The sequence below is a fragment of the Phyllobates terribilis genome, unplaced genomic scaffold (genome assembly GCF_046119375.1).
Source record: "Phyllobates terribilis strain yellow unplaced genomic scaffold, ASM4611937v1 Scaffold_8__6_contigs__length_399053987, whole genome shotgun sequence".
NCBI classification, from domain to species: domain Eukaryota; kingdom Metazoa; phylum Chordata; class Amphibia; order Anura; family Dendrobatidae; genus Phyllobates; species Phyllobates terribilis.
The window spans coordinates 337,261,293-337,284,854 of NW_027362768.1; the positions used below are offsets into that span (position 1 = coordinate 337,261,293).

The 23,562-nt window shown below is 48.5% G+C and overlaps 1 protein-coding gene across 2 annotated transcripts in view; it reads left to right on the forward strand.

The window, feature by feature from the left end:
• The window catches only part of SYNPR (synaptoporin), a 342,730-nt gene that overhangs the window by 174,036 nt on the left and 145,132 nt on the right, over nucleotides 1-23,562 (forward strand). The window contains exon 1 of one of the 2 annotated variants that reach the window (XM_073644667.1): nucleotides 13,252-13,695. The exons of the other annotated variant lie outside the window; for it this stretch is intronic. Within the exon in view, the coding sequence (XP_073500768.1) occupies nucleotides 13,672-13,695 (24 nt within the window). The 5' untranslated portion in view covers nucleotides 13,252-13,671. Of the gene's footprint in view, nucleotides 1-13,251; nucleotides 13,696-23,562 lie in introns of those variants that run through there. 2 annotated transcript variants of the gene reach the window in all.

The window sequence follows — 23,562 nt, forward strand, 5'->3', positions numbered from 1 at the left end:
CCTTCTATTTGCAGTTATTCTGCCAAAATCCATCGTCAGGAGGTAAAAACTCAAGTGAACCTATCTGCGCCAACCTAATTTATCCCATCCCTGCTGAGCCAGCTCCGCACCTTACTGTGCTAAATACCAGTCATCCCAATAGTCAGAACAGCCAAGTTTAGGAAAGTCATAATAAATTTATCATTTTTCTTACATTACAGAGTTGAGTTCACTCGTCAAAGTAGGAAGATTCATCCTACTGCAGGGGAAGTGATTGACAAGTTCTGTACAGAAACCAATAATGTGTGCGAAAAATAATGATTTTCATGTGGGAGTGGAGCAGAAAATGCATTTTTACAGGTGCTTCTCACAAGCTTCTGAAGGCCAGTTATCTGTGCAAGTACTATTGATGGTAATTAGGCTTTCTGTAGATTATAGCATCAGCAAGGTTGTAATGAATGGTGTTTATTTTGTATCGTAAGTTTTAATGTGTTCAATTTGCCATTTATTGCTTGCTCGCTTCACTTACTTGGTCGCTTCTATAAATCAGAAATAAATAAATAGATAGAGCTGCCCATATAGGCAGCTTTTACATTTGTTCTTAAAAATAACGGCGTCCATTTAATGTGCCAGAACCTAGGGCTTTTCGCAGTTTCTGTCTCTGATAATCTTCCAATGGCAACTTCTCAAGGCAAAATTAGTTGCTTACTTGGGGTCTTGGAAATAAGTTGTTATATTAAATGGGTTCTCTGGCTGATAAAAAAAAGGGCTCCGACTGGGATAAAATTAGAAATAGTCAGTACTTGCCCTTACCCACAACTCCATTTTTGATGCCCGGTGGTCTCTTCTTCTTGGCCTCGTAGAATCAAGGTCTCTGCCCTTTTGTTATGCTGCTCTCAGATGGGGTAACCAAAATCTGGTGACAGATTCCCTTTAAGGTGTGGCCTACTTTATGGTTGAAGGCTATGAAAACTTCAGCTTTGACTTTTTTACCATAGGCTGCAAAATGACTAATGGCCCATTTGGATGGATTATATATAAGTCCATCGGCACTGTTTTCTGTCTTATTTACCCAAACTGATAAGAATTTGTGGAAGCGGGAAATCTGTAAATAGAGTTTTAGCCCCTATAAAATTCATACCTGAAATATAGATGTTAGTGGTCTAGTTGCAAACGAGGGGGTTTCGGTGCATCCTTGGTGAGGCCAAGGCATCCTTGGTGAGTCAAAGGCATCCTTGGTGAGGCCAAGGCATCTTTGATGAGGCCAAGGCATCTTTGGTGAGGCCAAGGTCTCAGGTCACCTTAAATTTGCATTTTGAGCTTTGTTATATCTTGATTGCCAAGAGAGACAGCTCTATCTGAACGCAATCTTCGGCTTCTTCACCTCCTCCGCACGGACAGTGCAGGAACCCAGCCTTGCTCAGTGTCAGTCGGCGCTCTCATCACTAATCCTGTCTGTGGCTGCCGCTTCATGCTTAACTGTATACAGTAGCCAGTGATGAGAGAGCACACTGACACTGGTCACAGCTGGGCTCCTGCAGTGTCTTTGCGGAGGTGTGGCGTTGCTGCTTGAGTTCAGGCACCGCTCTGAACTCAATCCATGCCATCAAATACATTTGTCAGGTGGTGGAAGGCTCTGTCCCATCCTAGGTAGGGATGAGCAGACCCACGGAAGTTCTGGTTCTGGCACCCAGCCCGAACTTTAGTCCAGCCCGATCTTGAACCAGAACCCGAACCCCATTGAAATGTATGGGGACCCAATCTTTGGAGCTGGAAAAAATTCTCTCTCTCTCCCTCAGGGACTTGCCCCAGAACTCCAAGTTTTGGAACAGACTTCCGGGGGAAGTCCTTTTAGCACTGGACGCTAACTTTCCGGTACGAACCACGCACTTTTATGTTCGGGTTCACTCATCTCTAATCCTAGGCACATTAACTTTTTAAAACTTTGGCAAAAATTGCAAAAGTTTAAATTGTCCCTACTCCTGGGCGCTCCCAAAGAGTAGGTAAGGTCTGACGAACAGAAGATTAACACAATGGGCCTCCATTATCAAAACTGTCTAATAATGAGACTTTCAGTAATGCTTTCAACAAACGATCAACTAATCTCTTACTTCTTAAACTTTTCCGATCCTCAAGATTTTGAGGTCGTAAGGTTTTTCATAAAACTCTCTTATCCTACAATTAATCTTAGAAGACTTTTTTTGGGAGATGATTCTTTGAATTGTTTGAAACATCGTTTTACCTTGAGAAAGGCCCTGGTGGGAGCTGAAACGTTGTCAGGATGAGTAAAGTATCATTCAGAAGGACCACTGCCTGCCTATGTCTCCCATTTTTTTGCTATAGGCTAGGTTCAGACAATTGTTTTTTTCAGTCAATGTGCTGTTGGTGTGTTATGGCGCAGTAAGCAGGAGCCAGAGGCCTTGAACGGGCTCCAAAATAAGACACCGACATGAAACAGGAACTTCTTAAAAACAACTGGAAATTTATTTACAATTTCTTCTAACATGGGTTATGGTACTTGTAACATTGTGATGGAACAAACAACTTCTGGAATGCTTTATTTCTTTACATACACACCAGGCTCTTCCCTTGTGAATGGCGCCATCACGTGGGATCTTCCTTGTCACAGTCACCACACACCGTACCCAATGGGGTTAAGTCCACTCATTTTATGTTTTACATGGCAGCTCACAATATAACACCGAACAGACCCACTTCTTCTTTGGCTCCTGATAACCCCAATAGGTTTCTGCCCATTATCATGGTCACTGAAGCCCTAGTTTAGGTTCTGCCGCTAAGCTACTCGCCTTGTTACTCTCTCAGGTCCGCGTTAGATGCCACTTTGGATCTCTTGGCCACTGACACTACAGTGGGTAAAGTGAAGTTATATCCAGCAGCTCCGGTATCTCTCTCGTCCCATTCTCTAAAAAAATTGGGTCTCTGGATTCTTTCGATGAGACGCTCTTCAAACGTTATCCTTTTGGTCCACCACAACAACCCTTCCAACTCTACGACGTCAGCCCTTAATACCCCGGCAACTCCCACATTCTGACAAGTGCCGCTCATTGACTTTTGCGCCATGTCAGTGTCACATGACATCAGTACTCGGTTAACCCCTCAGTAAATTCAAGTGTTGATGCAAAACTTTCCCCTGACCTATTAACTTGAATGAGCGAGTTCGGTCCACACATTGGAACACAGTAGAACAATGTCTCCATTTTTTATGCGGATATCTGAATGAGGTCTTAGTAGAACTGCAAACAACACTCCTAAACTCCAGTTCATGGGGTTGCACTATTATACTTACCGTCGTCTCAATCCCAAAATTGTGGCACCCTTTTCTGCCCAGAAACACCCATTGGAATGCCACATTGGTATAAAGATCACCCATCTTGTGGTCCAATTCCCAGGACTGACCTAGACGATTATGGGACTGTTGGCTAGTGCAGACCAGGGATGAAATGTCCCTGCTTAGGTCATAACACTGATGATGATGCACTTCCTGTCGATTGCATGAATTCCCCCAACCAAGTGAATGAAGAGTACAGGCATGCTTTCCAGCTGCTGAAAATCTTCAACGCCTCCCTGCAATTGTCAGAGCTTGCTGGGAGCATGGGCGTACCCAGGATCAAAACTAAGGGGGGGCAAGCCATCGTCACAGATACCGAAGAGAAATATATATATAGTACATGCAAAGATTTCACTTCTTACATTACATGAGTGATATCTATTGTAAATTCCACAATAGATCAGAAACCGGCAAATCGCTCCACACAGTATACTGGCCCCCATAAAATGCCCCATACAGGATACTGGCCCCCATATAACGCTCCACACAGAATACTGGCTCCCATATAACGCTCCATGCAGGATACTGGCCCCCATAAAATGCCCCATACAGGATACTGGCCCCCATATAACGCTCCACACAGAATACTGGCTCCCATATAACGCTCCATGCAGGATACTGGCCCCCATAAAATGCCCCATACAGAATACTGGCTCCCATATAACGCTCCATACAGGATACTGGCACCCATATAACGCTCCATACAGAATACTGGCCCCCATATAACGCTCCATGCAGGATACTGGCCCCCATATAACGCTCCATGCAGGATACTGGCCCCCATATAACGCTCCATACAGAATACTGGCCCCCATATAACGCTCCATACAGAATACTGGCTCCCATATAACGCTCCATACAGGATACTGGCCCCCATATAATGCTCCATACAGAATACTGGCCCCCATAAAACGCTCCATACAGAATACTGGCCCCCATAAAATGCTCCATACAGAATACTGGCCCCCATATAATGCTCCATGCAGGATACTGGCCCCCATAAAATGCCCCATACAGAATACTGGCCCCCATATAACGCTCTATGCAGGATACTGGCCCCCATATAACGCTCCATGCAGGATACTGGCTCCCATATAACGCTCCATACAGAATACTGGCCCCCATATAACGCTCCATACAGAATACTGGCCCCCATAAAATGCTCCATACAGAATACTGGCCCCCATAAAATGCTCCATACAGAATACTGGCCCCCATATAACACTCCATATGGAATACTGGCCCCCATATAACGCTCCATACAGAATATTGGCCCCCATATAACGCTCCATGCAGGATACTGGCCCCCATATAACGCTCCATGCAGGATACTGGCCCCCATATAACGCTCCATACAGAATACTGGCCCCCATATAACGCTCCATGCAGAATACTGGCCCCCATATAACGCTCCATGCAGGCTGTTCCCCACACATAATGCCTCATGCAGGCTGTTCCCCCCACATAATGCCCCACGCAGGCTGTTCCCCCCACATAATGGCCCACACAGGCTGTTCCCCCCACATAATGCCCCATGCAGGCTGTTCCCCCCCATATAATGCCCCATGTAGGATGTCACCCCCCCCTTATAATGCCCCATGCAGGATGACACACACACACCCTTCCTTATAATGCCCCATGCAGGATGTCACATACCCCCCCTCCCTTATAATGCCCCATGCAGGATGTCACACACACCCCTCCCTTATAATTCCCCATGCAGGATGCCACCCCCCCTCCCTTATAATGCCCCATGCGGGATGTCACACCCCCCCTCCCTTATAATGCCCCATGCAGGATGTCACACACCCCCCCTCCCTTATAATGCCCCATGTAGGATGTCACAGCTCCCCTCCCTTATAATCCCCCATGAAGGATGTCACACACCCCCTCCCTTATAATGCCCCATGCAGGATGTCACACACCCCCCCTCCCTTATAATGCCCCATGCAGGATGTCACACACACCCCCTCCCTTATAATGCCCCATGCAGGATGTCACATACACCCCCTCCCTTATAATGCCCCATGCAGGATGTCACACACCCCCCCTCCCTTATAATGCCCCATGCAGGATGTCATACACCCCCCTCCCTTATAATGCCCCATGCAGGATTTCACCCCCGCCTTATAATGCCCCATGCAGGATGTCACACACCCCCACCTCACCCCCCTCCCTTATACAGCCACAGGCCTCCATACAATAAAAAAAATCAAATACTCACCTCACGTCTCACCTGCTGCCGCTGCTCAGCTCTGGACTCCAGCGTCGCCGGCGTCTTCCTGCTCTGCGCTGTGACTGCTCAGGAGAGAGAGCGGTGTAAAGATGTCACCGTGCCCTCTGACCTGAGACGTCACAGTGCAGCAGCCGCGGAGGATGCAGGAGCTGCTGCGGAGGCACGAGTATTGTGCCGGGTGCCGGGGCAAGCGGGGGGCGGGGTAAGTATTGTGCCGGGTGCCGGGGCCTTGAGCAAGTGGGGGGGAGCGGACGCTGACGGTGAGGGGCCCCCCCGCCTGCTCAGGGCCCCAGCATTTGCCCGGGTGCGCCGGGTTCTGACGCCGGCCCTGGTGTGCGGCGTGCGTCCCTGCTTCTAGGGGGGGACAGATGCCCCACGGTGGGTACCCCCATGGAGTTGTAGTTTTGCAGATCCACAGTGTTACACACCTGTCTCTCATGTGCTCCTCTACCTAAGCCTAGATAAGACCCACCAAGAAACACACCTGTGTCTTTATATTAAGAATCTTAGTTTGTCTGTGCACCAAGACCTACAGTGTCCATGACCTCTGCTACATGTCTGCGGTGTCCAGGACCTCTGCTACCTGTCTGCGGACTCCAGGGCCTCTGCTACCTGTTTACGGTCTCCAGACTTCTGCTACCTGTCTGTGGTCTCCAGGGCTTCTGCTATCTGTCTCCCGTCTCATGGGCTTTTCCTACCTGTTTGCGGTCTGCAAACCTCTGCTACCTGTCTGCGGTCTCCAGGGCTTCTGTGGCGCCCCTGAGGGTTCGACCGCCACAGGGATGCTGCACTTCTTTAATGGAGTGTAGTGTTCCTCCTCTGAGGTAAGGACAGTGTGATAGTCGTGACCCAACCTTTGCATCCAACACCACACTTCTCCACCAGAGGGAGCTAGTATGCACTAGGTGCTGCTCCCCTGGTTACAGGGAGACTGGGGAACACAAAGTGGTAGGAACCAGTTAGTGGGTGAGGGTGGAGGACTTACACGTTAGTTGCACTTTAAATTTCATATTTAATAGAAAGCCATCTTGGCTCTTGGTCCTGTTCTTCAGCTGTTTCCTGACAGTACTCAGCTGTACTATGGCTGTACCCTGACTGGTGTCAGAACGTGATCTCCTACCCTGAAAGTGGATCCTGTGTGGGCCTGCAGGGGATGGAGACACGGCCCTAGTCCCTAGTCCTTGGGATGATGGGCAGGCGGGAGATAAGGAATATCTCAGCCCGGTCGAGGACCATGAGCAAGAAGGCCCGGGAGCTTTAAGCCCCCGTCTCACATAGCGAGATCGCTAGCGAGATCGCTGCTGAGTCAAGGTTTTGGTGACGCAACAGCGACCTCACCAGCGATGTCGCTATGTGTGACACTTTGCAGCGATCAGGCCCCTGCTGTGAGGTCGTTGATCGCTGCAGAATGTCCTGGACCTTTTTTTGGTCGTTGCCCTCCCGCTGGTCAGCACACATCGCTGTGTGTGACCAGCGGGAGCAGCGATCAGGCTGGTAACAATGATAAACAGCGGGTTACTAGGGGCACACGCGCACTTAGTAACCCGCTGTTTATCATGGTTACCACTCTGCTACGGTGAGCGGTAACCTCCCGCTCACCATAGCAGAGTGGTAACCATGATAAACAGCGGGTTACTAGGTGCGCGTGTGCCCCTAGTAACCCGCTGTTTATCATGGTTACCAGCCTGCTCCTGCTTCAGCAGGCTGGTAACCAGGAGCAGGACATCGTGGAAACATTCTTTCCACGATGTCGCTGCTCCCCTGATCGTTGGTGAGCCTGCCTGTTTGACAGCTCACCAGCGACCACATAGCGACGCAGCAACGATCCCTAACAGGTCGTATCGTTGTTGGGTTCGCTGCAGCGTCGCTAAGTGTGACGGGGCCTTTAGAATGTGGCTCCACAGCAAATGGGTCCCGGGGAGGATGCAGACGGAGCGGAGTACGCCACCTGTCCTCGCCTACCTGATCTATTCAGAGGGATTCCGGCTGCAAGAGGGGTACCGGCCCCCGACACCTGACCTTGCCACTCCAAGTCCTGGTTGGGAAAGCCCGGTAGGCCTTGAGGATCCCAGCGGGCATCGGACGGAGCGGAGCTGCTACCCGTGCCCTTGTTCTGAGAGGAGCTCAGAGGGAGATCCGGCCTATGTACACACGCACAGACGGGAAAGGATGAGGTCTGTAGTTCAGGAACACTCTGGTGTAGGGTCCCGACTGAATGCTGGACTTCCTCTGAGGTAGTCGGACCCCCATCCCTGGCAGCCGCAGGACTCCGCGGGGAGCAGGGAGTCGCCTTCCCGCTGTCATCTCTAAGTGAGTAAAGCCTTGGAAGTTCACCCCTATGGCCTCCGGACTGTTCATTCTGCGCCATACCACGCGACGCGGTGCTCGTACTCCCCTACTACTACCCCCCTCCATCCTGTCTGCCTGCCCTGAGGCCTTGCTCCGCCTGTGGGGAGCAGTGAGAACTTTGGTCGCCATGACAACAGGCCTCGGCGGACTGCAGCGGCGCTGGTGGCCCTTCACCAGGCAGCACAGGTGGCGTAGTCGTTAAATAAGCCACTCAACCCGGACGAGCCCACAACATCTTCTTTTCATGTGACGACCCTGAGCACGGGTCGGGTTCGGGCCACGGCTTCACCCCATCTCTTCATCACAGGACCCGACTCCAAGTCCCCCATCACCCAGGGTAAACTCAAAAGGGGCTCTTTCGAGAATGAGGCGTCACACTTCTGCTTCCTGTCTGCGGTCTCCAACGCTTCTTCTACCTGTCAGCGGTCTCCAGTGCTTCTTCTACCTGTCTCCGGTTTCCAGAGCATCTGCTTTCTGTTTGCGGTCTGCAAACCTCTGCTACCTGTCTGTGGTATTCAGGACCTCTGCTCACTGTCTGCAGTCTCCATGGCTTCTGCTACTTGTCTGCGGTTTCCAGGGCCTCTACTACCTGTTAACTGTCTCCAGACTTCTGCTACCTGTCAGCGGTCTCCAGGGCTTCTGCTACCTGTCTCGGTCTCCTCTGCTACCTGTCTGCAGTCAGCAAACCTCTGCTACCTGTCTGTGGCCTCCTGAGCTTCTGCTACCTGTCTGCGGTCTCCAGGGCTTTTGCTACCTGTCTGTGGTCCCCAGGGCTTCTGCTACCTGTCTGCGGTCCCCAGGGCTTCTGCTACTTGTCTGCGGTCTCCAAGGCTTCTGCTAACTGTTTCCAGTCTCTAGGGCCTCTGCTACCTGTCTGTGGCCTCCAGAGCTTCTGCTACTTGTCTGCGGTATCCAGAGCTTCTGCTACCTGTCTGCAGTCTCCAGGACCTCTGCTAACTGTCTGCGGTTTCCAGGGCTTCTGCTACCTGTCTGCGGTCTCCAGGGCTTCTGCTACTTGTCTGCGGTCTCCAGGGCTTCTGCTACCTGTTTCCAGTCTCTAGGGCCTCTGCTACCTGTCTGTGGTCTCCAGGACCTCTGCTAACTGTCTGCGGTCTCCATGGCTTCTGCTACTTAAATGCGTCTCCAGGGCTTCTGCCAACTGTCTGCGGTCTTTATGGCCTCTGCTACCTGTCTGTGGTCTCCAGGGCCTTTGCTACCTGTCTGCGGTCTCCAGAGCTTTTGCTACCTGTCTGCAGTCTCTAGGGCCTCTGCTACCTGTCTGCTGTCTCCTTGGCTTCTGCTACCTATCTGCAGTCTCCATGACCTCTGCTACCTATCTGCAGTCTTTCAGACCTCTTCTACCTGTCTGCGGTCTCCCGGACCTCTGCTAACTGTCTGCCATCTACATGATCTCCCTTACCCGTCTGTGGTCTACAGAGCTTCTACTACCTGTCTATGGTCTCCAGGGCTTCTGCAACCTGTCTGCATTCTCCAGGACTTCTGCTACCTGTCAGCAGTCTCCTGGACCTCTGCTACTTGTCTGCGCTCTCCAGGAACTCATCTACCTGTCTGCGGTCTCCAGGACCTCTGCTACCTGTCTCTGGTATCCAGTGCTTCTGCTACCTGTCTGCAGTCTCCTGGGCATCTGCTACCTGTCTGCGGTCTCCAGGGCCTTTACTACCTGTCTGCGGTGTCCAGAGCCTCTGTTACCTGTCTGGGGTCTCCAGGACATCGGCTACCTGTCTGTGGTGTCCAGGACCTCTGCCACCTGTCGGGGGTCTCCAGGACTTCTGCTACCTGTCTGCAGTCTCCAGGGCCTCTGCTACCTGTTTGCGATGTACAGACCTCTGCTACCTATCTGCGGTCTTCAGAGCCTCTGCTACCTGCCTGCAGTCTCAAGAGTTTCTGCTACCTGTCTGTGGTCTCCAGGACCTCTGCTACTTGTCTGCGGTCTCCCGGACCTTTGCTACCTGTCTGCGGTCTCCAGGACCTCTACTACGTGTCTACATTCTCCAGAACCTCTGCCACCTGTCTGCGTTCTCCGGGGCCTCTGCTACCTGTCTGTGGTCTCCAGGACCTCTGCTACCTGTCTGCGGTCTCCAGGGTCTCTACTACCTCTTAATTGTCTCAAGACTTCTGCTACCTGTCTGTGGTTTCCAGGGCTTCGGCTACCTGTCTCGGTCTTCTCTGCTACCTATCTGCGGTCTGCAAACCTCTGCTACCTGTCTGTGGCCTCCAGAGCTTCTGCTACCTGTCTGCAGTCTCCAGAGCTTCTGCTACTTGTCTGCAGTCTCCAGGGCTTTTGCTACCTGTCTCCAGTCTCTAAGGCCTCTGCTACCTGTCTGCCGTCTCCAGGACCTCTGCTGTCTGTGGTTTCCAGGGCTTCTACTACCTGTCTGCGGTCTCCAGGGCTTCTGCTACTTGTCTGCAGTCTTTCAGACCTCTGCTACCTGTCTGTGGTCTCCCGGACCTCTGCTAACTCTCTGCCATCTACATGATCTCCCCTACCCGTCTGTGGTCTCCAGGGCTTCTACTACCTGTCTGTGGTCTCCAGGGCTTCTGCAACCTGTCTGCGTTCTCCAGGGCTTCTGCTACCTGTGAGCAGTCTCCTGGACCTCTGCTACTTGTCTGCGCTCTCCAGGAACTCATCTACTTGTTTGCTGTCTCCAGGACTTCTGCTACCTGTCTCTGGTATCCAGTGCTTCTGCTACCTGTCTGCAGTCTCCTGGACATCTGCTACCTGTCTGCGGTCTCCAGGGCCTTTACTACCTGTCTGCGATGTCCAGAGCCTCTGTTACCTGTCTGGGGTCTCCAGGACATCGGCTACCTGTCTGCGGTGTCCAGGACCTCTGCCACCTGTCGGGGGTCTCCAGGACTTCTGCTACCTGTCTGCAGTCTCCAGGGCCTCTGCTACCTGTTTGCGATGTACAGACCTCTGCTACCTATCTGCGGTCTTCAGAGCTTCTGCTACCTGCCTGCAGTCTCAAGAGTTTCTGCTACCTGTCTGTGGTCTCCAGAACCTTTGCTACTTGTCTGCGGTCTCCAGGACCTCTGCTACTTGTCTGCGGTCTCCAGGACCTTTGCTACCTGTCTGCGGTCTCCAAGACCTTTATTACGTGTCTACATTCTCCAGGACCTGTCTGCGTTCTCCGGGACCTCTGCTACCTGTCTGTGGTCTCCAGGACCTCTGCTACCTGTCTGCGGTCTGCAGGGCCTTTACTACCTCTTAACTGTATCAAGACTTCTGCTACCTGTCTGTGGTCTCCAGGGCTTCGGCTACCTGTCTCGGTCTTCTCCGCTACCTATCTGCGGTCTGCAGACCTCTGCTACCTGTCTGTGGACTTCAGAGCTTCTGCTACCTGTCTGCAGTCTCCAGAGCTTCTGCTACTTGTCTGCAGTCTCCAGGGCTTCTGCTACCTGTCTCCTGTCTCTAACTCTTCTGCTACCTGTCTGCCGTCTCCAGGGCTTCTGCCAACTGTCTGCGGTCTCCAAGGCCTCTACTACCTGTCTGCGGTCTCCAGGGCTTCTGCTACTTGTCCGCGGTCTCCAGGGCTTCTGCTACCTGTCTCTGGTCTTTAGGGCCTGTGCTACCTATCTGCGGTCTCCAGGGCTTCTGCCAACTGTCTGCGGTCTCCAAGGCTTCTGCTACCTGTCTGTGGTCTCCAGGGCCTTTCCTACCTGCCTGCGGTCTCCTTGGCTTCTGCTACCTATCTGCAGTCTCAAGGACCCCTGCTACCTGTCTGCAGTCTTCCAGACCTCTGCTACCTGTCTGCGGTTTCCCGGATCTCTGCTAACTGTCTGCCATCTATATGATCTCCCCTACCCGTCTGTGGTCTCCAGGGATTCTGCAACCTGTCTGCGTTCTCCAGGGCTTCTGCTACCTGTCTGCAGTCTCCTGGACCTCTGCTACTTGTCTGCGCTCTCCAGGAACTCATCTACCTGTCTGCGGTCTTCAGGACCTCTGCTACCTGTCTCTGGTATCCAGTGCTTCTGCTACCTGTCTGCAGTCTCCTGGACATCTGCTACCTGTCTGCGGTCTCCAGGGCCTTTACTATCTGTCTGCAGTGTTGAGAACCTCTGCTACGTGTCTGGGGTCTCCAGGACATCGGCTACGTGTCTACGGTGTCCAGGACGTCTGCCACCTGTCTGCGGTCTCCAGTGCCTCTGCTACCTGTTTGCGATGCACAGACCTCTGCTACCTATCTGCGGTCTTCAGGGCCTCTGTTACCTGCCTGCAGTCTCCAGAGTTTCTGCTACCTGTCTGTGGTCTCCAGGACCTCTGCTACTTGTCTGCGGTCTCCAGGACCTTTGCTACCTGTCTGCGGGCTCCAGGACCTCTGCTACGTGTCTACATTCTCCAGGACCTGTTCTACTTCTCTGTGTTCTCCGGGATCTCTGCTACCTGTCTGCGTTCTCCAGGACCTCAGCTACCTGTCTGCGGTCTCCAGGACCTCAGCTACCTGTCTTCATTCTCCAGGACCTCTGCTACCTGTCTGTGGTCTCAAGGACTTCTGCTCCCTGTCTGCGTTCTCAAGGGTCTCTGCTACCTGTCTGTGGTCTCCAGGGCTTCTGCTACCTGTCTGCTTTCTCTGGGGCCTCTGCTACCTGTCTGCGGTGTCCAGGGCTTCTGCTACCAGTCTGTGGTCTCCAGGGCTTCTGCTACCTGTCTAAGGTCTCCAGGGCTTCTGCTACGTGTTTGTGGTCTCTAGGGCTTCTGCTACCTGTCTGCGGTCTCCAGGGCGTCTGCTAACTGTCTGCGGTCTCCAGGGCTTCTGCTACCTGTCTACAATGTCCAAGGCTTCTGCTACCTGTCTGCGGTCTCCAGGGCTTCTGCTACCTGTCTGCGGTCTCCAGGACTTCTGTTACCTGTCTAAAGTCTCCAGGGCTTCTGCTACCTGTTTGTGGTCTCTAGTGCTTCTGCTACCTGTCCGCAGTCTCCAGGGCTTCTGCTACCTGTCTGCGGTCTCCAGGCCTTCTGCTACCTGTCTGCGGTCTCCAGGGACATTGCTACATGTCTGCTGTCTCCAGAACCTCTGCTACCTGTTTCCTGCATGCCCTAACTGCCTGCTGCACCGAATCCCGTGGCAGGTGCGCCCACCCAAACTTTGGGCTTTGAGGATCCACCTCATCTAGTGAGGCTAAGACACAAGTTGAAGACCACGACTTTACTGACCCCACTTCGGTTCTATATCGATTTTAATGGTAATATAATGTTAAATCCAAGACACAGTCACATGCAAAAAATAGAAGTTCATCTTTCCTACACACGGAGATGCCACCCAGGATATGTCTCCTCCTCCCTGGATGTATTTGTGAATCTATACATAAGAAATGTATCCCCCCCCCATCCCCTTTGTATTCTACTATGAACCACGCTCTGCACAGAGTACAGCTAAGCCTCTGAACACAGGGGAAGCTTTCTGCAGCTCACAAAAGTAGCGCACAGATCCCCCCGCCTTACAATGAGCTTTCTACAGTAATCTGTAATGTTATGACAATTCTTGCCAGCCCTCAAGAAAAAAAAAGGAAAAAAGGAATCTTATCTGAAGCTTCTTTTTTTTCCCGTTTGCTCCTTTCTAACATCTCACTTTTCCTTGCATCAATTTCACTGCTCCTCTTGATTTACTCTACTTCATGCAATAGACCAGGCTGCTGGAAGTCTCTGCACAGAAGCTTTTGGGAATCTTGTCCGGTTTAGCATGCTACAACCTCTGATTCATTTCCAGAGCGCAGAGTTGGATTATCAATTCCTTTGTAAATGTGTATGGTGATATTCGCTCCGGTAAGTCAGAGATTTTACATTTTTTTATATATATATATATATATATATATATATTTATATATTTATATATATATATATTTTATTTATTTATTTTTTTAAATTATTATTATGTATTTATTCTTTTTTTTAAATATATTTATTTTTTAATTGCAAATATTTATAATCTAAGAGTTTATAATCTAAGAAAAATATTTTTTATTGATGCAAATATTATGGAATATTATATTATTTTTATGTATATTAAATAAATCATCATTTGCACATTTTTTTCTATTTTCAGCCCTTTCCAGGGCTGACATAATGATTTATATCACAATTTTGAAAATATGTAAAGCGACACCTTTTTCCCCATTGTCTATTTTTTCCTCAATGATTTATCCTGAGATTGCATTGTCTACAATCTTGTAATTTTTTAGGAAGAAAAAGATAACTCGAGCACAAGTATTCTTTTATAGAGGAAAAAATGGTGTAATTTTCTTTTTCGCCTTTAGCAGAGTTGGGTTGTCATTTTGCATTTTTTTTTTGCATAGGACTGCATGCTATTTATATAGTGTATGAAGAATGAGTTCACATTATTAATTTTACGGTGCCGATATCATATGCATGTTTTTGGAATGTAAGTGGAATCTGAAAATGCGTAGAACATACAAACTCCATCTGGATACAATGTGTAAGGCTTCGATGAGCTTTTGCTGAGTTTTTGATGTTGCAGATGTTTGCAACATTTCTGCACCCATTTAGTAAAATAGTTTTTTTTATGAAAACACAGAGTAAAAAAATCATTGTGGGAACATATCCTAATTGTGCACAAGTTCAGCTCTGCTACATATAACCATCATTCTGATTATGATCCCATTGCAAACTTGAAGGTGGATACAAAGTTTGCACTAATAGGTTATAACTCAGCCCCAGGAGCAACTGAGTCCTGAGTAAAGCATCAGCCCCTCATTAGCCCACCCTTTGTGCAGATATTCGTGTAACTCCACTGACAAGGAAACAATCTACGGTTCAGTAATCTTTTTATCCTGCAAAGGGCAAATCTTAAATAATGTTATTTTGCCTAAGTGCACCCAGCCGCTCTGCTTCTTTATAGCACACTGGGCTCGCCGTCCCCGAACCCCAAACATCTGTCTGCAAATGTGTTTGCACAATGAATGGAGACAGATCATTAAGTGAGAATTAGTGGAGAAACAAGTGCAATTTTTGCATGGCGCTCTCCTTACATTAGACTAACAGCAAATGCAATTAGGCCATTACCTATTAATTAGTGCAGCCGCTCCTGCAATGGTCTTGATATTGATCCGTACAATGATCAATCATCAGCCGGTCCGGAGATGGGTGCTACTATCTTCTGAGCTGCCATCAATCTGTGCTGTTATTTTTACCTGTGCAGTCAAGTACAAAAAAAATGTTTTATTTATATAGCACCAACATATTCTGCAGCGCTACAGTGATTCACATCACTCACATCAGTCCGTGTGCGCACTGAGGCTCATAATCTAAATGATCCAACAGTATGTTTTTAGTGTATCCAAAGATTGTACAGACAGCATCATAAGTGATGGTAAAATCCCAAAACTTTATCTAATACATATTTAAAAATACTGTTGACAGCAGGAGTAATGCCAATGTGTTTGGAGTGATGCTGATCATAGTCATGGCTCAGGGACAGCATTATGTGTGTCTGTGTGTGGGACTATGGGGGCATTATATTGTGTGGGAGGACTGTAGGAGTACCATACTGTACAGGGGAGAGGTGGGGACATCATACTGTATGAGGGAACTGTGTGGGCAACATATTGTGTGATGGAAGGTGTGTGCATCACACTATATAGGGGGGATTATGGGGGCAACTAATTGTGTAGAAGGAAGGTGATCGCATCATAATGTGTAGGGGAGACGTGGGGAGAACATACTGTGTGGGGGGACTGTGTATGGGAAGGTGGGGACATCATACCTTGTAGGGGAAAGGTAGGGACATCATACTGTGTGGGGGCACTGTGTGTGGGAAGTTGGGGGCATCATACCTTGTAGGGGAGAGGTGGGGACATCATACTGTGTGGGGGGACTGTGGGTGCAACATACTTTGTGGAGGGAAGGTGGAGGCATCATACTGTCTAGGAGGACTGTGGGTGCAACATACTGTGTGGCGAAAAGGTGGAGGCATCATACTATGTAGGGGAGAGGTGGGGACATCCTAATGTATTTAGGGAGACAGTGGGGGCATCATAATCTGTGGGAAGACTGTGCAGAGAGACTGTGGGGGCAACATACTGTGTAGAGGCAAGGTTGGGTCATCATACTGAGTAGGGAAGAGATGGGGACATCATACTGTGAGACCATCATAGTGTGTGGGAAGGTGAGGGCATCATACTATGTGGGGCAGACTGTGGACATCATAGTCTGTGGGGTAATCACATTATGTGGGGGGACTCTGGGGGCATCATGGTGTGTGGGAAGGTGGGGGCATCACACTATGGGGGCAGATTGTGGGGGCATCATAGTGTGGGGAATCATTCTGTGTGGAGGAATTTTGAGGCCATTATTTAGTGGGGCGACTGTAGGGACATCATATTTTCTAGGAGTAGGACTATGGAGACATTGTACTGTGTGGGGGAGCATTGGCGCCATTGTAATGTGTGTGAGGGTACTGTGGGAACGTCTTTGCATGTGGGGATTATGGGGGGGGTACAGTGGGGGCATCATACTGTGTATAAGACATCATTATATAGGGGGGATGGGGGCATGATAATTTTTGTGGTGAACATTGAGAGGGATCATACCATGGAAGCACTAAGGCAACATCAGTATGTGGAGGGTCTATGTGTGGAGTACTATGGTCCGTACAACCTGCAGGTTATACAAAGCTGTAAGAAGGCAAAAAAGCCACGCAATACCAACTTACGACAATAGACAACATGCTGGAGCACGCAGGGTGCCCATGACTAAGCCACCTTCACTATTTGTGATGCCATACGGGCTCCGGGCACTCATCTCTGGCACATTTATTAAATTTCAGATGAAACACTTTATCTTGAAGTTGGTCCAATTCGCGAGCTTACTTCCGGTACACCTGACAAACTCAGCTCAGCTGCATCTCACATACTCAGATCTGTTACATCCTTCATGTGTAGCCTAAGTAGGATCCACCGTGATAATTTAATAATGAAGCGACTCCTCCAATGAATCAATTATATCATTGATTTTCCGCAATCTCCAGCGGAGATTAGTTTATTAGGAAAATTGATGCTTTTATGAAAATGTATAATAGGTGATCGAATTTCATGAATCCTTTGCTGAGAATAAAAGAAAAATTTTGATGTAATCTATTATTTACGCCTGATGGAAATGTAGTCTGATCGTTTTTTTTTTATTTCAGCCTGTTTTAAAATGTTTAAGTGCTTGGTGGTACCAGGAATTTTTCTACGGCAGGAGCTGTGTACCTCATTCATAATTGATAGCAGTGAAGAAGTGCTGTTAAATCACCCCCAGATAAATGGCCAGAGTATTGCTAAGTAGCGCTTGGCGGCATCTTCTCCATGTCTCCATCATTTGCTCACTGAGCCGGTCTTACAATTATCCAGAAATTGTAACCTGGGCTAATTAACCCTAAGGATGTTTGTTTGCGGTCTGTATACAAGATGATATTAATTGCTCACAGGAGATACCGTTAGACAATGCTCTTCTCGCTCTTACTCTAAAACCACAACGTGAATGCTGATTTTCTTCATGGATAATAGAATATATCAGTATAACGATCTGGGAAATTATAATGGGATTGTTGGGGTGATGTTTATCAAGGATATTGTATCCTAGGTGAACAATAATGCTTTCCAGTAGTTTAGCAGTTCAGTAGTGATCTGCTGGAGACCCTACCAAGTGTGTAGTTAAACTATAGCACTCCCAGAGGATAAAGGAGGTATTACACAGCATCTATTTCTTATGACCATTCAGTCTATGTTATGCTTGGATAAGCCAGGTCCTCCAGTGCAAGAGATGTTCTGCACAACTGCTCTTCTTGACTAAGGTATTGTAAAGCATCTACAGCATTAACAAATAAGACATAACTCTGAGTGACATGGAAATATATGGCAACAGCAGCCTATATTGATTACGACATATATCAATTCAGTCATAATACACTTTCTTCTCTGAAGAGATCCTGGATGGCTTAACAACACTGCACAGCACTAGAATAAATGTCGTATTTTGCGGATTATAAGACGCGCCCCAAATTTTTGGGAGGGAAATCTGAAAAAAAGTTTTTTAATAAAATGGGGTGGCGGCTGCAGTAGAGCGGGGTCCCAGGAGGCAGGGTCGCTGCTGCAGGAAGTTGGTGGCGGAGGCAGGAGTGGGGTGATGCTGTGGGATCTAGGCTTGGAGGAGGTGGTGTTCGGTGGTGCGGGTGCTCCGCAGACATTTTGTGAAAGCCCGGAGATCCCGTATTTTCCATGGTTTTCAGTTCAGTGGACTTCAATTGGCGCATGCGCAAATTGAGATCTCGGGAGCCAAGATCCACCTGCCATTTTCCCGAAGTCCACCGCATTGAAAACCATGGAGGCTTTCACAAAATGTCTGCGGAGCCCCCGCACCACCGAACACCCCCTCCTTCCAGCCTACGATCCGCAGCATCACCCCAGTCCTGCTGCTGCTACTAGCTTCCTGCAGCAGCGACCCTGGGACCCTGCTCCAGCGTAGCCAGTAAGCTACATTCCGATTATAAGACGCACCCTCTTTCCCCCCCCAATTTGGGTACAAAAAAGTGCATCTTATAATCCGAAAAATACTGTACTCCTCAGTCGCAACGCTCCAACTCAGGGTTGACAAATGTCACATTGCTGACTCTTCTCCAATTATTCACCTGTCCACTGGGAACCATCCCAACAGGAACTAAGCCATAATTCAGTAATGATGGATCAACATACCTCTGATGTGACCCTGCCCCATTAATCAAGGCCATCACTGACCTCCTCACCTCCAGCTGCTATAACATAATTATAAAAATGGTGCAAAAAAAAAAAAAAAAACACAACACCACCAGAATTTTATCAAAAACAAAAAACATAACATAATGGCAGGAGGGCGGGTCGTTCACTGGTCCTGGATCCGCAGGGGTGACAATGATCAATGGCTCTTCCTCTTCTTTTAAGGTACCTACAGATTTCCCCACCCCTTCCCACAACTTCCTATGCAATCCTAAACTAAGTCCCATCCCATGTGACCTGAACGCTACCCTCACACACCTTAACTTTATTTTATGGATGTGTAAAACCACCTATTATCCCTTTCCTGGCCTCCTTCTTCCAAATCCCTGTCATATCCGGTCCTGCACTTTAGTTACGCCTGTTGCGGTCCTATGTTTCTGGTTAATTGAGGAGAGTCCTGACAAGCACTCTTTCTGTTAACAAACTTTAAATAGATTTAAGAATAAGGCATATAATGCTTAAAAAGTAAAAATTGAAAAAAATGTTATAGGGAGCTCATCTACATAAATGGATAAAGTTGTAAAGTGCTTAGAAAAACGAGCAATTTTGCAATTTACTGCCTATTGAAAAATCTCTGTTTTCAAGAATAGAGGAGCGCGCATTTGCAAGCTATTTTCTATACAGCTTGTAAATGCTGCTCAGAGTTTTACTAGATGGCTGGATCCGGTCAGCTTTAGCGTCACTGCACTTCTCCGATGCTGTTCAAGCAAAGCCACCTCTAATAGTAGAATCGTAGAACACTCACTTCGGGCAGTGGCCCAACTATTCAAGTGAACTGTCAACTTTCATGAGCGCATCGTTCATCCCTGGCAAGCAGGAAGCCTAGAGGCAGAGGAGCGTGCGCTCTTGAAGATAGGAGGAAAATCTGGATGGGACAAATGTGCCCAGACAGGGCAGCACCATAAGGAGCAATATGGAGGTAAGGGTAATGGAAGCGCTCACCTGTAAGGGTTGTGTAAGGAAACAACACCTTTAGTGGCTGGAGGAGAGTATCATCCAGATAACAGTTTGGCAAAGTGGAGATTACCATGATGTGCAGGCTGCGCTCACGGAAAGGATGAGATCCGGGAAATATAAACAAGGTTTTTTATCCACTAACGCATTTCAGTGCCGGACAGACGCCTTTCTCAAGGTAAAAAAAAAACACTTAATTTTTTATCTTAAGAAACGCACCGAAACGTGTTGATGAATAAAATACCATATTTTTACTCTCCGGATCTCATCCTATCCATGAGCGCTGCCTGCACATCGTGATAATCTCCTCTCCTGAAGAAAAGATATCTTAAAGGGATTGTCTCCTGAGCCTATCTTCAGGAGTGGAGATTATCACGACATGCAGGCTATGCTAACGGAAAGGATGGGATCCAGAAAATATAAACAAGGTTTTTTTATCCACTAACGCGTTTCAGTGTCGGACTGGTGCCTTTCTCAAGGTAAAAAAACACTTATTTTTTTACCTTAAGAAAGGCACCGAAACACGTTGGTGGATAAAAAAAACCTTGTGGTGACAATCTCCACTCCTGAAGATAGGCTCATGAGACAATCCCTTTAATATATCTTATTAATTTTGTGCTGCAGTCAAATTACTGGTCCCCATCATTCCTGTTCACAAGCTGTATATGAGGATGTGGGCTCATAGGTCAGCAGCGTCCTCCATGCTGACTTTATCAATGTTGGTATTAAATCATGACATTGTGGGGTTACATTCAGATTGCTGCTGAATTCTCTGGTTTTAGGATTGCCATATGTGGACATGGGGACTAGTGATGAGTGAGCATGCTCGCTACTGCTCGGTGCTCGCCCGAGCATCTCACTGCTCGAGATGCTCGGCGCTCGCCGAGTATTTCCGGGGTTGCTCGGCGGGAGCTCGGGTCCCCTCCCTGCATGTTTGTCGCTCTTTAGAGCGCCAATCAACATGCAGGGATTGCCTGCCACTCATTGTAATGCCACAGCCATGGTGATTGTGGCATTACAGTGATTGGATGGCCACACAGCATCATCAGATCTATATCAGACCTGGCACCGCCATGCTCGTCACAGTCACTCCGGAATCAGGTAGAGTAGGGAGAGGTGCTGCTGCGTGAGGGAGAGATTTGCTTGTGTATTAGGTAGTGTAGGGAGAAAAACCGTACATTACACATATCCATCTTAACAAACAGTCCTTTTGAGGACTAACTAATCCATCTGCAGAGATATCAGGCAGGCAGGGTATATAGGCAGGCAGGGTATATAGCAGACTGCAGTGCATATAAACAATCTAAACAGGTTCCGGATAGTATCCGAATGGAGGAAATTAACCTCCACCACCAAACTCAATCAATATGGTAAAAACTAGTGTGGGATATATAAATCCAAACCACCACAAAGAGTAACTAAGGTTTAAAATATATTATATTTATTGATATTCTTTAAAATGAAAGAATAGAGAAATATCCTATTTAACAGGTGAACAGATCAATCCACATCAAAAGATATACACATGCATAATAAATAAGAGCCAACATTACCTTAAGCCAATGTTTGTATGAATGAAAGCATGGTAAACACCCACAGCTCCGACAATCGTTTCGACACCTTTTTCAAGGAGCGCTCCTTTTGATGTGGATTGATCTGTTCACCTGTTAAATAGGATATTTCTCTATGCATATTAGGGCCCAATTCAGTATCATTTACCTCCCAAATATATTGCCAAGTAGTAGCATGTATATACACCTCTTGTAATGATTCATGGTTTAACACCCTACATCTGTGGTATGGGTTATCCACTGTTTTTATATCTTTAATTTTAAAGAATATCAATAAATATAATATATTTTAAACCTTAGTTACTCTTTGTGGTGGTTTGGATTTATATATCCCACACTAGTTGTTACTGCAGTGCATATGGCACAAGAGGTTCCATTCCAATTCTGCCTTCTGCTGCTGTTAGATATTTCTAAACAAAGGCCCAGGTCTCAGGGGCCAGGAATACTTTTTTTTGGATCTTAATCCTCATTAGTTGCTTAAAAAGCAATCCAGAGAACACCGTTTTTCTGCGCCATTTGCTTGTTGGCACTGCAGAATACAGCCAGGTCCTTTCCATATTACAGCGCTAGAAATTCAGCTATTTAAAACTGTGTTTTCTCCATCACACGGATCACATATCCGTTGTCAGAAAATACTGCCATTTCTGGCCTCCATTAAAAATTTCCTTTAGTGTGTCAGTGAAGCAATTCACACCAGTTTACTGTTCAAACTACTTACCTACAGGCCAGGTATTTAAAACCCTGTTTTCTCCATCATAGGGATTACATATAACTTCGCTCCAAACTCAGTCATTTGTAGTGAGTGTGGAAGATACTGTCCTCCATTTAAAATGGGCAAGGCACGTGGCAAGGGACGGGGAACTGGACGTGATGGTAATAGTGCATGCAGAGGCTGAGGACAAGGCCGTGGGCAAGCTGAAATTGTGCCACAACAAACACCCACATCTTCTCGCCCGACCTTCCTGTCCCAATTCCTAGGGGACCGCAGCACACCACTACTGAACCCAAAGCAGTGTCAAAAGGTTGTTGGTTGGATAGTGGATAATGCTTCCAGTCACTTAGCCACCACCACCACCACCCTGTCTTCCACACGGTCAAATCTCAGTAGCCGTGAGTCTGGACCGCATATTCCTCACCCTGATCCTCTTTCCTCCCACCATGCCGAGTGCCCAGAGACAACTGATCCCACACTTGGACACTCTGAAGAGCTGTTCACTTTTCCATTTATAGATTCGGGCCTCTCGCCCGGTCCACTTGAAGCAGGGCAGGAGGAGATCGCGTGTAGCGATGCCCAAATATTTGAGCAGCCACGGTCACACGAAGGCGACGGTGGGAAAGTGTCACAAGAGGTGGACGATGATGAGACACAATTGCCAGAAAGTCAGGAGGAGGACCAGGTTGCGGAAGTGGAAGACGAGGTAGTGGATGATATAGTAACTGACCCAACCTGGCAGGAGGACATGCAGAGCGAGAACAGCAGCACACAGGGGGAGGGAGGTGTAGCACCCTGAGGATTCGGCTGCTACAGGGGTATTACACCTCAAGCCAGAGGTGTGGTATTCCACTCCCGGGTAAGGATGGAGTGTGGAACTGAGCTCAGTTATCTGCATGCACTACACACATCCCATTTCCGAGGAACAGACCGATGGTACTCCCACTAGAGAAATGTGCAGGTACGACAGAGTCTGTTCCTGGCTGGAGTGGGAGGGGGGTGGAACATCCCAGTAGTGTAGGGGCAGATAGGGGGAGCAGTCTGGGTAATGCTAGGAGCTCATTGGGTGCTGGTCACCTGAGCTCACACATAGAGGGAGTATATAAGGTGGGAACCATCTTAGATCAGGGTCAGTCTGTGAGAAGTCAGTCAGTCAGTCTGTCAGTCTTTTGCAGAGTTAGAGGAAGAGAGCAGAGAAGAAGAGCAGCTCCAAGGCCCAGAGAGAGAGAGGAGAAAGAAAGACCCAGAGGGGGAGAAAGAAGGAACTCCAAGAGCCCAAATTAGACCAGAGGGTGAAGAGTTGGCAACAGGGTACCGGATCCCAAGCTGGCAGAGGCTACAGCACACCTTAGCCAGGAACCGGAGGTCGTGGGCAGGATCTGCCACGACCACCCACTAAATCCACCCGGAAGGCAGACCAGGAATAGGGTCAGGGAACCCAGAGACAAGGGTTTACCACCAAGAGGCCCGAGGGAGCCGGACATAGGTGGATCCCTGGTGGGGAAGGCCAGAGAAGAGGACAGGACAGAAAGGGAGCTCAGGACCACGCTCCAGAATCACCTGGGGGTTGGCCGAGTCCAGGACCTGGTGGACGCAGCACGGCTCGGGTGGTCACTTAAGGCCGGAGTGACCAGAACAACTGCAG